At 51.7% G+C, this 12,333-nt stretch overlaps 1 protein-coding gene across 8 annotated transcripts in view; it reads left to right on the top strand.

Annotated features, from left to right (window-relative positions):
* The window catches only part of EPB41L4B (erythrocyte membrane protein band 4.1 like 4B), a 127,275-nt gene that overhangs the window by 109,815 nt on the left and 5,127 nt on the right, over nt 1-12,333 (top strand). For 4 of the 8 annotated variants that reach the window (XM_077912841.1, XM_077912842.1, XM_077912839.1 and 1 more), the window contains exons 21-23: nt 421-607; nt 3,406-3,483; nt 9,585-9,701. In XM_077912841.1, coding sequence (XP_077768967.1) covers nt 421-607; nt 3,406-3,483; nt 9,585-9,701 — 382 coding nt within the window. The remainder of the gene's footprint in view (nt 1-420; nt 608-3,405; nt 3,484-9,584; nt 9,702-12,333) is intronic. The other 4 variants (XM_077912843.1, XM_077912840.1, XM_077912846.1 and 1 more) reach the window with 2 other exon arrangements.

Genomic DNA, 12,333 nt, shown 5'->3' with positions numbered 1-12,333 from the left:
ACAGCTGTTACCAGGGGCCTCAGGGAGAGGACACTGCAAGTTACTGTTCCATGGATACAGAGTTGCTTTTGGGGGTGATGAAAAAGTTTTGGGTGGAGATGGTGAGGATGGGCCCCCAACATTGTGAATGTATCGAATGTCACTGAATTGTACGCTTCCCAATGGAAAAGAAATGATAAATATTATGTATATCTTTCCATAATAAAGACAATTTTTTTAATCCCTTGGCAAATGACAAAAAAAAAAAAAAAAAAAATTCAGCCCAAATTGGCTTTGGCAAAAATGTCACTGTCTTGCCTCCTGGAAGCTGGACATCTGGCAGACATCTGTTTGGGGAGCTCCCCCACCCCCTCCCGGCCCTCCCTCTGCTCCCCACAGCCTGTTTATTGTCGTAATGAGCAGAGCTTCATGTGCTTTTAGTAACCGCAGTGATGAAGATGACCTCCCTCCTGACCTGGCCGAGGCAGTAGGAGCGCCCACAGCCGCCGCCACAAACACCACCACGGCCACCACGCAAGTCTCAGCACCCCTGGTGTCCCCCAAGGGCCACAAACTCAGCTCGCCTCAGAACTCAGAAGGCAAGGGCCAGCTGTCCCCGGGGGCCAAGGTACGGGGGGGAAGCCCCAAGGAGTAGCTGCACTTGCTAGGAATTCAGTATCAATTTAGTGCATGGCATCCCACGTGCATTGAAACTTGGCGCAGTCAACCGTGTGCTCATAAAACAAGGGTGACAACCACGAGGGCAGGGGTTTTATATAACTCTCCCCAGAAGAAGACCTGTTTATGAGCCCCAAATGATATCATAAAGGCTTTGCACACTGTACTTTAAGAGAAAATGGAAGAGATCTTTGAGGGCAATTTTGGGTTTAGAGTATCATCCCTATATAATCTTCACTGCACCATAAACATAGGAAACAAGAAATGGTTTTCCCCTCATCGTGGAAAATTTGGAGCAGTAAAAACATGGCAGTGTCCCCGTCCCACTCCTTATATGGATGGGCCCATGTGAATAGTTTGAAAATGGGCAATATTATTTTGACAGTTCACAATTTCAGGAAGTCGCCAGCTGCGAGAATGGGCTGTGACAAAGGCCTTGCTCAAGGCATTTCTCTCGGTTTTCTCTGAGTGACCCTTAGCTGTGGTCATTCTGCAGCAGTTGGTCTGAATACGTTCAAACCTATTGCTCTACGAGTAGATGGCAAGTCAGAGGCTGCTTGGTCTGTGGTTCCCACTGAGGAATGGTGGGGGCCTTGAAGTCAAGAGCAGCCCCCAGACTCTGTTCCCAGCTGGTCCTTTCACACGCTTGAGACGTGCAAGTACGCCGCAGACCTGTTTCCCCAAGCCTGTTTCCTTCCCTAAAAATGGGAATAAGGTCTGCTTCCCTGCCCAGCTGATGGGCCAGCATCAGGTCCAGTGGAGGTGACATCTGGGCCAACTGGTCATGATTCCTAGTAGCCTCTAGGTAACAATGGGCCAGGCCGTATCTGTATCCTGCTTGACCAGCTGGTCATTTACCAGCTCCTCCTGCCCAGGATCTTTGGGAATCCCTTTGTGGTGCTCAGCAGGAGATCCTGCTCAGGCCAGGGACCCCTCAGCCAGGGACCAGCCCAGACTGAGGCTCCCTGCTTTCCTGTAAATCACCTCCTGGTATGTTGAGCTAAGTTTCTCTGTCTTGTGCAGAGCCCCTCACACTGCTTTGTTTGAAGTGTGAACATGGGTTCCTATCATATATTCTTCACCATGGTTAAAACCAAGCAAAAAAAAAAAAAAAAGACCTGCACCCCGATGTTTCTAGCAGCAATGGCCACGATAGCCAAACTGTGGAAGGAGCCTCGGTGTCCAACGAAAGATGAATGGATAAAGAAGATGTGGTTTATGTATACAATGGAATATTACTCAGCTATTAGAAATGACAAATACCCACCATTTGCTTCAACGTGGATGGAACTGGAGGGTATTATGCTGAGTGAAGTAAGTCAGTCGGAGAAGGACAAACATTATATGTTCTCATTCATTTGGGGAATATAAATAATAGTGGAAGGGAGAAGAAATGTGTGGGAAATATCAGAAAGGGAGACAGAACGTAAAGACTGCTAACTCTGGGAAACGAACTAGGGGTGGTAGAAGGGGAGGAGGGCGGGGGGTGGGAGTGAATGGGTGACGGGCACTGGGTGTTATTCTGTATGTTAGGAAATTGAACACCAATAAAAAATTAAAAAAAAAAAAAAAAAAAAAAAAAAAAAAAAACAAAGGAGAATTCAGTGGGGATGGGGATGTGGGTGGCTTCCTACCAGAGGCCACAGGGCTCCCTCTCCTGGCCATCTCTCTCCTTAGGGCCCTGCTTGTGCCAAGTTGATGGGGGTTATTTTTTTTCCCCATAAAGGGCCTGTAGGCTTCCCATGCTGCTGAGACTCCAGGGCAAAAAGGGAAAAAAATGTTTTCCGAAAAACTGCATGTGGGTTTCAGAGATACCTTCCTCCCATCATGAAGATATTCCTCATTACTATGCAGTTGGCGTTTTTTGTTTTTTAATTTTTAGGGGTGCCTGGGTGGCTCAGTTGGTTAACCATCTACTTTCAGTTCAGATCATGATGATCCCAGGGTCCTGGGATAGAGCCCCGCCTCTGGCTCTCTGCTCAGGAAGGAGTCTGCTTCTCCCTCTCCCTCTCCCTCTGCCGTTCCTCCTGCTGTGTGCTCTCCCTCTCTGTCAAATAAATAAGTAAAATCTCTAAAAAAATTTTTGTTTTTAAAATAAACTCTGTGCCACACATGGAGCTTGAACTCATGACCCTGAAATCAAGAGTTGCATGCTCGACCCCCTCTGGGCATGTGAGTTTAGCTCCTTGAGGGCTTGACCCACTAGATCCAGGATGGGATCTTTTCTCTATATATATTCAGAGGACTCTTTTTTAAAAAATTTTTTTAGATTTTATTTATTCATTTATTCATGAGAGACACAGAGAGAGAGAGAGGCAGAGACACAGGCAGAGGGAGAAGCAGGCTCCATGCAGGGAGCTCAATGTGGGACTCAATCCCGGGTCTCCAGGATCATGCCCTGGGCTGAAGGCGGTGCTAAACTGCTGAGCCACCCGGCTGCCCCTCAGAGGACTCTTTGAAGCATTTCCCCTCACAAAGACCAAAGAACACTCAGAGCACTTAAAAGAAGTTGTTTGCACCTTTTTAAAAAAGGCGATTCCCTAGCCTGCACACAGTTTCTACCCGTTAAGGTTTCAGAAAACATTTGGGGTTTGATTTCTATAATTTGCACACTGCTGGGCAAGCAAACAGTCTGGGGGATTGGCACGGTCAGGGGCTCAGTGATGGAAAAAGTCTGTGTTTTCTGGGGACTTCCCTTGTTGGTCCAGAGTTGACACTGACCAGCAATATTTTTATCTGCCTTCCTAGAGTCCCTCTGACCGAGGAGGTGCCTTTACCTTGGAGCCAGGCGATCTCCTGATGGACTTCACAGAAGCTACTCCTCTGGTAAACTTCCCATTTTGCTAAAACCAGAAAAGCCACAGACCATAGAAACATCTTGGCAGTGGGACGGATGGACAGAGGTGGGCATCGCTGTTGGGAAGGCTCTTCCTCTTGTCCTGCTCACAGCCTGGAGGCTTAGGGATCAGCCTTCTTTGGGGGTTCAGGCACATGGGTCCCTTTACCTCCCAGAGCCCTCAAGGAGACGGTGCTCTTTTTCCACTGAAAAGGGCGGCTACAGGGGTCCCACCCTGCCTGTCTGCTGCTTCCCCAGCGGGTTGGAATCCTTGGTGCTTGGGTCTTGGCTTTTTGGCTTCCTGGGCTGCTCCCTGCATGCCCACCCATGGGGCACCTCTCGCTGCTGCTTCCAACAATGTGCTCTGGTCCGAAGCACTGGCTCAAGGCCTCACTCCAGCTTTCCAAGGCCTCTCGTGCCCCCCTGCCCTGCCATCCTCCATCCTCTGCATACAGGTCTTCCCTTAGGGATGGTGGTCCTCATGAGACTCCTGCAGGCAAGAAACCCTTGCAGGGGAGAGAGCCCTGGACCAGGAGTCATGCAGGCCAGACCTGGCTCCAGTCTCTGCTCCTCTCCTTAGGAGCCTTGCCATGGGGTAAAGGATGCCATCGTTTGCCGTATCTGCCTAAGAGTGTCTTAATGATCACATGAGATAGAGAAAGCCCTCGAAGAATAGAAAAGTACCATAAATGTGTGTGAGATATTATGAATAGCATTAGGTGACACAGGCAAACTTGGATGCACTTTCGGCTGATACCCAAGTGAACCTCAGCATAGATCATGGTCCGCAAATGTGGAATGTGAGTCAAAATGTGAACCAAGTCAAAACCTACCTCCCGAGAACTCAACGCACAGTGGGTCGTGTGTGGGAGGCTCTGGGAGAGGACGGGGCAGCTGGAGGCTGGAGGGAAGTCAGGTTGATGGAGGGTCAGGCTTGACAGGAGAAGCCAGGAGCGGGAGTCGTTCAGGAAGGGCTCGCGGGAGGAGCAGGTGGTGGATAGGAAGGGTTTCTGGAAGGCTTTCAAAGAGGGGACGAATGAGGCAGACAGATTATGGTCTAGGCTTTAGGAGGGATCACCGTCCCTGCTTCAGCTGGCACAGGGCACTCATTTGTGATCTGTACAGAGTTGGTACCGTCCGAGAGCTTCGAGTCAGCACGTTTGGATGAACAGCTGAGAACGGACAGTGGGCGAGCTGGCCTGCTCCGGGAACGTTGGGGGTTACTCCCTTCCCGTGTCAGAGAAAATGCAGCTGAGTTATCGATGGCCTTCTTGTTAGACAAATTGCCAAAATAGGATAACCCAGAAGCAGGGCCTTCTCTCATCAGCTTGTCATCCTTTTGCACAGATGGGGAAACTGAGTCCCCAGGTGGGGATGGGGCCAGAGCCCAGGTGTTCCAGTTCCTTCTCTGCTGCCCTTTGCATCACCAGATTGGGCTGATGTGGCATCTGGATTTCAGAGACTCGCCACTTTGGGGTAGAGCAGTGCCTGGAAGAGGGGCTGTGTTTAAAGCACTCCTCAGACTGAGACGGGGTGTGCGGGACGAGACAGCAAGTTAAACAGCCTGGGCCTGGTGCTACGTCAGGATCCCAACTGAGTGTCCCAGTGGAGGCCTTACACCCTAGGAGGGCCATGGGGGGGGGGGGTGCGGCTAGAAGCCAGGGCAGCAGTCTGAGGACATCAGTCTAGCTGGAGAGCAGCAAACCCCAAAGGGACCTGAGAACCCCTAGGGCACAATGTGAGGGCCTACGGAGGCAGAAGGGGGAGAAAGCTGAGTTCCTAGACCCATGCTGAAGAAAACACGCTGGGCAGGAATAGGAGGCAGTGGGGGAAGATTGCTCTCTGAGTTAGGCTTGAGCAATTTCCAGAATGTGGAGGCATGCTGCAGGTAATGCCATCTAAGAGCCTATAGGAACTGCTACTTTTGTGGGACCCAGTGCTTTAGCCTGTCTGGGGGCCACTGAGCAAAAGAAGGCTTCATAGCATGGGGTTTTTGAAGTATGAGTAGGAGTTTGCCAGATGGAGGAAATGGACCAAAGCATCTTATGCCAAGGGTGCAGCATGAACAAAATACTGAGTCTTTATTAAAGGTTCTGGCAGACCTGAGAAACTCGGGGTAGTTTATAAAAATATATCTTACGTGGCTCTGACAGGATCAATAGGATTTCCTGAAAACACATTGTGTTGCCGATCCAGAGGGAAGATTTCATTGTCCCATCTTTATCTTTGAACGTTAATGGTCTGATAATAGAAAGGAAGCAGCATCTGTGTGGGACCCAGAGGTCACCTGATCTGAGGTGCCAGTGCCTCTGCTGGTACCCCCCTGGCCACAGGGAGCTCACTCCCTCTCTGAGGATACCTTGCCATATCTGGGCTGCTCTGACTGAGCTCTGAAGCGGGGCCCAGGGTGCTGCACTGCCCGGGCACAGGGCAGCTGAGGTCCTCGTCCTGTAGCGGGACCTGGCTGCCCCCTTCACAACTGGAGTGTGCTGTGAATACAGATCTCAGGATGAAGCATCCTTTGTCTTGCTTATGTGGCTTTGGGGTGGGAGTGCATGTCCATCCACGTACATGTTCACACGGAAGGTATGCAGGAGGGCTGGTGTTTTCATGAGAGCCCACTCCATTTGGGGCTGTCCTTGGCATCACTGGCTCTGACCTTATGTCCCTCCAGACTCCTGTCTTCACCAATGCCAAGTGGTCCTGGAGAGGGAGGGGGCTCCAGCAGCTTTTTTCTCCTGTCGGGTCTTCTTACCCCCATGCTTCACCTGCTCTGCCTCGCATCGAAATGCAAGCAGCAGTCCTCTCTGTTCTTCTGGAGGAGAGGGTGGGGGCGTGGTGTCTCTGCCCCAGAGGACAGCGGAGGAGAGATGGATTTAGGGCCTGGGGCTGGATGAGACTCCCAAAGCCACAGCACCACCCTGCTTCCTTGGGCCAGAGCTCGAAGGACAGCAGAGAGAGGATTAGGACCAGATTCTCTTGCCTTCGTTCGGTGACGTTCCATCAAGGCATTAGAAGTGCTGGTCTAACCCTTAGGCCTCCAATCCTGATGATCCAGTCTCTGTGTGGAGTGGTTTTCAAAGAAGCACAGTCCAAACAACTGAGAATAAGAGTAAGCTTCAGTCTTTAACTGGCATCTCTCAAAAAGCATCCAGGATTAAATTATCACCTCTCTGGTAACACTTCTCAAATCCCACTTCTCTTCCTTCTTAATTCTCTTGCACCCTGCAAGACTCCAAGGATTTTCATCCTCAAACTCTCCAAAAACACATTCTTTCCAGTGTGTCAGTCTTGCAACACTCTCTCCTCCTTCTTTCCCATGTCTTTTCTTCTCCTGCCCCCAACTCTTCCATTCTGTAGCTCCATTTAGCAATAGACGCCCTGCCACCTGTGTAGCTTGTTGCTTGCCCGGGGCTGGAATCCTCATCGCACACCTGACAGTCAGACTGGAGTTTCTAGCCGGGATGGGAGAAGTGGGGCAGGAGAGAGGATCGGGAGGGAAGAAAGCAAATGAGTGGAGACCCACTGTCCACGGTGGAAGGTGAGTCTGGGCACGTGCACGGGGTGTTGGTGTTGGCGAAGTAGAACGAGGACACCTCGCCCAGCTGCAAAGCGGAGGCGCTCAGGACCCAGATCTGTTCTGGGCCTGGGAATATTAGAGTTCACGTGCCAGGGAGGAGCCTGGCCTGGCCACAGGAAGGTTGTGTTGGGCAAAGAAGTGGGCCCTGGGCCGGGTGTCAGAAGAAGTGGTTTTCCATCTCTCTCAATAACGTATTTTTTTATTTTGAATCTCGTTCTATCGGGAAGGCTGAAGCTTGACCCCAAGTCAAATCAGGATGCCTCTTCCATCTTCCTGGGGAATCATCCATCTTCCCCAGGGCACAGGAAGATGGAGGGAAGTCTGTTTAGTTTGTGACGTCATCTGTTTGCTGATGCATCTGGGGCATCCCCTGCTTCCCTCGTGCCCCTTTTGGATGAGAGGCAGTCTCTGTCCTGCTGGGACGAGCATCCCTTGTCCTTCTGGACATGCCATACAGCCATCCATTCTGCCCCGGGACCTGCCACCTCCCCAGTTCCACCTGGGCAGAGGGACACTAGTCCCTCTCTGCTCTTCAATCCCTGTGCCCGAGCCTGAGCCTGTGAAGGAGGGGCACAGGCCCCGCTGCTCACTACTTCCCAATGTCTACCCGTCCTCATGTGCTCTCTGACTTGTCTCTCCAGTCCTCAAACTGGCAACCTCTTTGCTTATCTGAATGATAAAGAAGCCTTTCACATTTTCATCTTCATTTGTCTATGCCAGAAATCTTTCTGTTCCCCCAAAGAGTCAAGATTTTAAACCTCAAAAGCCAAGTAGCTTAGAAGAACTTAGGTGCCTGGATGTGGAAAAAAAGAGCCAAGGAGGAGAGGAAATGCCGAGAGAAAAAAAAAATAAAATGGAATCTCAAAATTGTATTCTGTTACACGTGTTATCTTGTTTCCTGTTCGTTTACTAACAGATGCACATTTAGAAAGGTCATGAATGCGTGTGGGATGGATCAACATTTCTTCACCGTAAAAGTCCAATGCTGGGCAAAGCCTTAGGACATTCATCATAATCTTCAGCTAGGACACTAGTGGCTTGTACACATTATGGCATCCAAGCAATAGGGTCCATGTTTATGGATCATTTATACCAGCTTTTATTTCCTTCAAAAAGCACACTGGAGTGCCTGCTTATCTGCAGAGGCAAAGGCCCTGTGGCCTGGGGTCCCTGATGTAGCTGATTCTGGCTGGGGCAGCGTTGAGAAGCGAGGCTGGAGGGCAGGCTGGAACCTGTTTCAATCAGGTCTCAAATGCCAGCTTATGGAGGGTAGAAGGATTCCCCCCGAAGGCAGGAGAGAGCAGTGAGGGGGAGAGTCTCAGGAGGCCGCTAAAACTTGGCAGCCGGTGGTTAGCACAGCCTCGAATGTGTCTGAAGGATGGATGCAGAAGCAATCAACAAGAAGGTCTAGAACCACAGGCTTAGACTTCGCAGATGCCATTTTTCTGTATCTCCAGATCTGAGTAGTAAAGCAAGGTGGTCCCCCAGACGGTTGGAGACCCTGGTTGTGAAAGCCCTTTGGAACTGTCCAGGCCGCACCGGTTGTAGAGGCCGGCGTCAGATCAATTTGGAGACAGAAAAGGCGCCTGCAGTGGTCTTGATCATGTTTCAGTGAGACTTCCCCAGAGGCTGTACTTCGTCCCTTATGGCAGGATGTCCCCAGCTACTCAAGGAACTCTCTGGAATGCAGAGATGCGTGGACTTACTGTCTGGAGTGAATGGTCCCTCCTGAGGGACAGGCCACAGCATCCTGGGCAGCGGCCCCCGTCCAGGCCTCAGAGCATCCTCTCCTCACCATCCGAGCCTCCCAGTGCAAGCTGTCGGCCGCTGCTGGTGCATGGCACTGTTCAGGGCTGGGGTGGGGAAGCCGTAGTACCCCAGGCCATCTGGCATTTTCTCACGATGCTCGATGCCTTCCAGCTAAAGCAGCAGGGGCCCTCAGTGGCGACACGAGGTGTCGAGGTGTCATGCGGCCTGGGCCAGAGGGCTGGGGGCCGGGTGGGGGGCGGTCAGGGCCAGTATGTTTTCTGCACCCGGAGGACAGATCCGAAAGTGCACCGAGCCGTGTCTCTCCTGGAGCACCTGTTGGCCCCCCGCTGAGCCCTGCACCCCGACGTGGGTGCCCCCAGGCCTGGCAGGCCCGCCTCCCTGATTCGTCTGTGGCCTGGGCAGGTGCTCCAGGAAGCCGCCACAGGCCCTGCCTGCCAAAGCCCGGGAATGGGGTTTTTGGAGGGGTGGTTCTGCTCAGATAGTGGAGGAGACACCCGAGCATCAGAGAGGAGGAGAGAAGGCGGGGAGAGGAGGGAGGAGGGGGCCCCGAAGCCCGCTGGCCAGAGGCTGGAAGCAGGCGGGGCGCAGGCTGGCTCCAGGGCAGCCTGGGGTTGACAGATCCTTCTTGCACTGTGCTGTCTTTCTCTCCTCCCCGTCCCCCCTCCCCTGCCTCCGCCCCCCCTCCCCTGCCTCCGCCCCCCTCTCCTCCGCCTCCCCCCTTCTCTCCTCCCCTCGGAGCAGGCCGAGCCAGCCAGCGCCCCCCACTGTGCCCACTCTCGCTGCTCTCCTCCACTCTCTCCCCTCATGAAGGAAGAGACCACTGGAGTTTGCATGCACCCTCCAATCAAAACGAGGCTGGTAGGTACCCTGGCAGGGAGAGGGGCCTGGCCAGGAGAGCTGAGGCGGGCAGGAGCCCCCAGGCGGCCTCCCCACCCGTGTGCATGGGCGCTAGACCTTCTGGAAGGGCCCAGCTGACAGGTGCTCTGACTCCGGGATGGATGACACAGTTTGGCCAAGTTAGGCCCCACAGGCTGCAGTCCATCCTGCCCTTTGTCTGTAGGTCTCGAGGACCAGGAAGCATTTGTTTTCCTAAAGTTCCGATGAGCAGAGATGCTTTTCCAAGAAAGAAAGAGAGAAAGAAAGAGAGAAAGAAAGAAAAGAAAGAAAGAAAGAAAGAAAGAAAGAAAGAAAGAAAGAAAGAAAGAAAGAAAGAAAGAAAAAGAAAGAAAGAGAGAGAAAGAAAGAAGCTGCCTTTCTACTGAAAATAAAAACTTTTTTTAAAAGGTTTTATTTATTGATTCATGGGAGACGTGGAGAGAGGCAGAGACACAGGCAGAGGGAGAAGCAGGGTCCATGCAGGGAGCCCGATGCGGGACTCGATCCCGGGACTCTGGGATCACGCCCTGAGCCAAAGGCAGTTGCTCAACCACTGAGCCAACCAGGCGCCCCAAAACTTTTTTTTAAGGTTTTATTTATTTATGCAGGAGAGTCACACACAGAGAGAGGCAGAGACACAGGCAGAGGGAGAAGCAGGCTCCTGGTGGGGAGCCCGATGGGGAACTTGATCCCGGGACCCCCCGGGGTCCCGGGATCACACCCTGAGCAGAAGGCAGACACTCAACCGCTGAGCCACCCAGGCATCCCTGAATGTAAAAACTTCATAAACTTGTCTTTCCCTGCTATGTTTCAAGGTAACAGGATGAGTGTTACATGACAACCTGAAAGGAATCACCCATCATCCCAGCGTGGCACAGTGTTTTTGTTTTGTTTTGTTTTGTTTTTTCCATTTGTGCATGTTTCCTTCTAATAGCATTCGTATTCATTCATACTTTTACAAAGTGAAATCATAGTCTCCATATCATCTCCCGTTTTTTCTCTTTTCCCTTAGCGGTGGACTGTCTCTACCTTGTCCTTGTTACTGCATTGTAAATGACCGTATTCCATCCAGTGACTGACTGGTCTACCATTTACGTAACAGATTCTTAGGGCAGGACGCCTGCTTTGTTTCCAGTGTGTCATTATTCGAGGGGACACAGATAGCTTTCGTGTCAGGTATTTTATTTTATTAGGCTAGACCCTGGGCCGGGTTCAATATTGTGACTTTGGCTTTGCTCCCTTTCTAAAGTGGTTCTACCAAGTGTCAGCACCATCGGAAGAGTGAATGTGCGTTGCTGTCGCCGAGCAACACAGAGTGTAACTGTTGGGATCGATTTTTTTTTTTTTCATTTAGGGAAGATAGAGTATATAATTCATTGAGGCTGCTGATATTCACATTTCTTTAATAGCAATAATAATAATAATAATAATAATAATAATAATAATACTTCTTTTCCCTTTGGCTTCGTGATGGTCTGAGAGTCCTATCTGTATGTTACTTTTCACTTTGCTCTTGGTCTCGGCACACACGCTGAACCATGAGGTGGTGGGAGGAGAACGCACCATGGGGAGAAGCCGCCCCCCCGCCCCCCCGCCCCTGGGTCCTCTCGCTGCCTTGCAGGCAGCTGCTATCAGCAATCTGAGCTGGCACCTGGGTCTTAAGGCAGTTTGGGGCCCATTCTGGGAATTTTGAGATGTTTAAAGAGACCAAAGAAAGTTTGGGGAAGAGGAGCAGGGGTGGACTGCACATCTCCATGCACATTGCAAAGACACTGTCATGCTCTGAGTGGTTGAAAACTCCTCCACCCATTCAAGAAACCGCAGCAGATTTGGGTCTGTTCTGTTGTGCTCTTGCACATCTGCCTTAACCCCCATCAGAGTGACTCAAGAGCATAAAATAACTACCCTCGGGTCTGCAGACAAGCCCCCAGGGAGAGACACAAAAGCAGCTGCCCGTGGGCAGCGGTGGCCTCAGTGCCCGGGCTGCAGCCTGCTGGTGGCAGGTGGCCTAGCGTGCATTCACCAGCAGGTGTGCAGGCAGTTTCTGTGCCCTGGGGGCCGCAGGCAAAGCTAGTACCAGAGTCGTTAGACCCCTGGGCCTGCTGGCAGTCCTCTAGGCTGGTATAAAGAAATAAGCACACTCCATATTCCCTGAGGCCTCCAAAAGTCCAAAGACAAAATGACCAAAGAGAATGAAATAGAAGCAAAGGCTGTTTTCGGCCACTCGCCACACCTGTGCTTACTTCCGACCAGCCCTGTACCACAGCCACCCCAAGCACTGGGCACTTCTGATCACAATGCCTTTTATCCCAAAGGCTACGGCCGCAGGATTCTCATGTGCATACAGGGGCCTCCCACTTCCCCAAGGTTTTTCCCTGTGGCCCACAATTTACAGGGAGCCCAACAACTGAAGGGAACAGACAGGAAATACTTGCTGGCCTAATTAGTGCAAAGCCTCCTGGTTCTCTGTCCACCGTCACAGACTGTGTCCCAGGATGTGGCCTGCCTCTAGTCCCTGCCTCACAGCTGTGGGGAAGCCATCAGCAGCCACCCAGGCAGCTCTGGCCTGCCGCATTACACACCCTGACCGTGGCCTTTATGGATCAGGCCACAC

The sequence above is a fragment of the Canis aureus genome, chromosome 10, assembly GCF_053574225.1.
Source record: "Canis aureus isolate CA01 chromosome 10, VMU_Caureus_v.1.0, whole genome shotgun sequence".
Lineage (NCBI taxonomy): Eukaryota > Metazoa > Chordata > Mammalia > Carnivora > Canidae > Canis > Canis aureus.
Note: the sequence above shows the minus strand (reverse complement) of the source record. Positions and strands in the feature narration are given on the sequence as shown.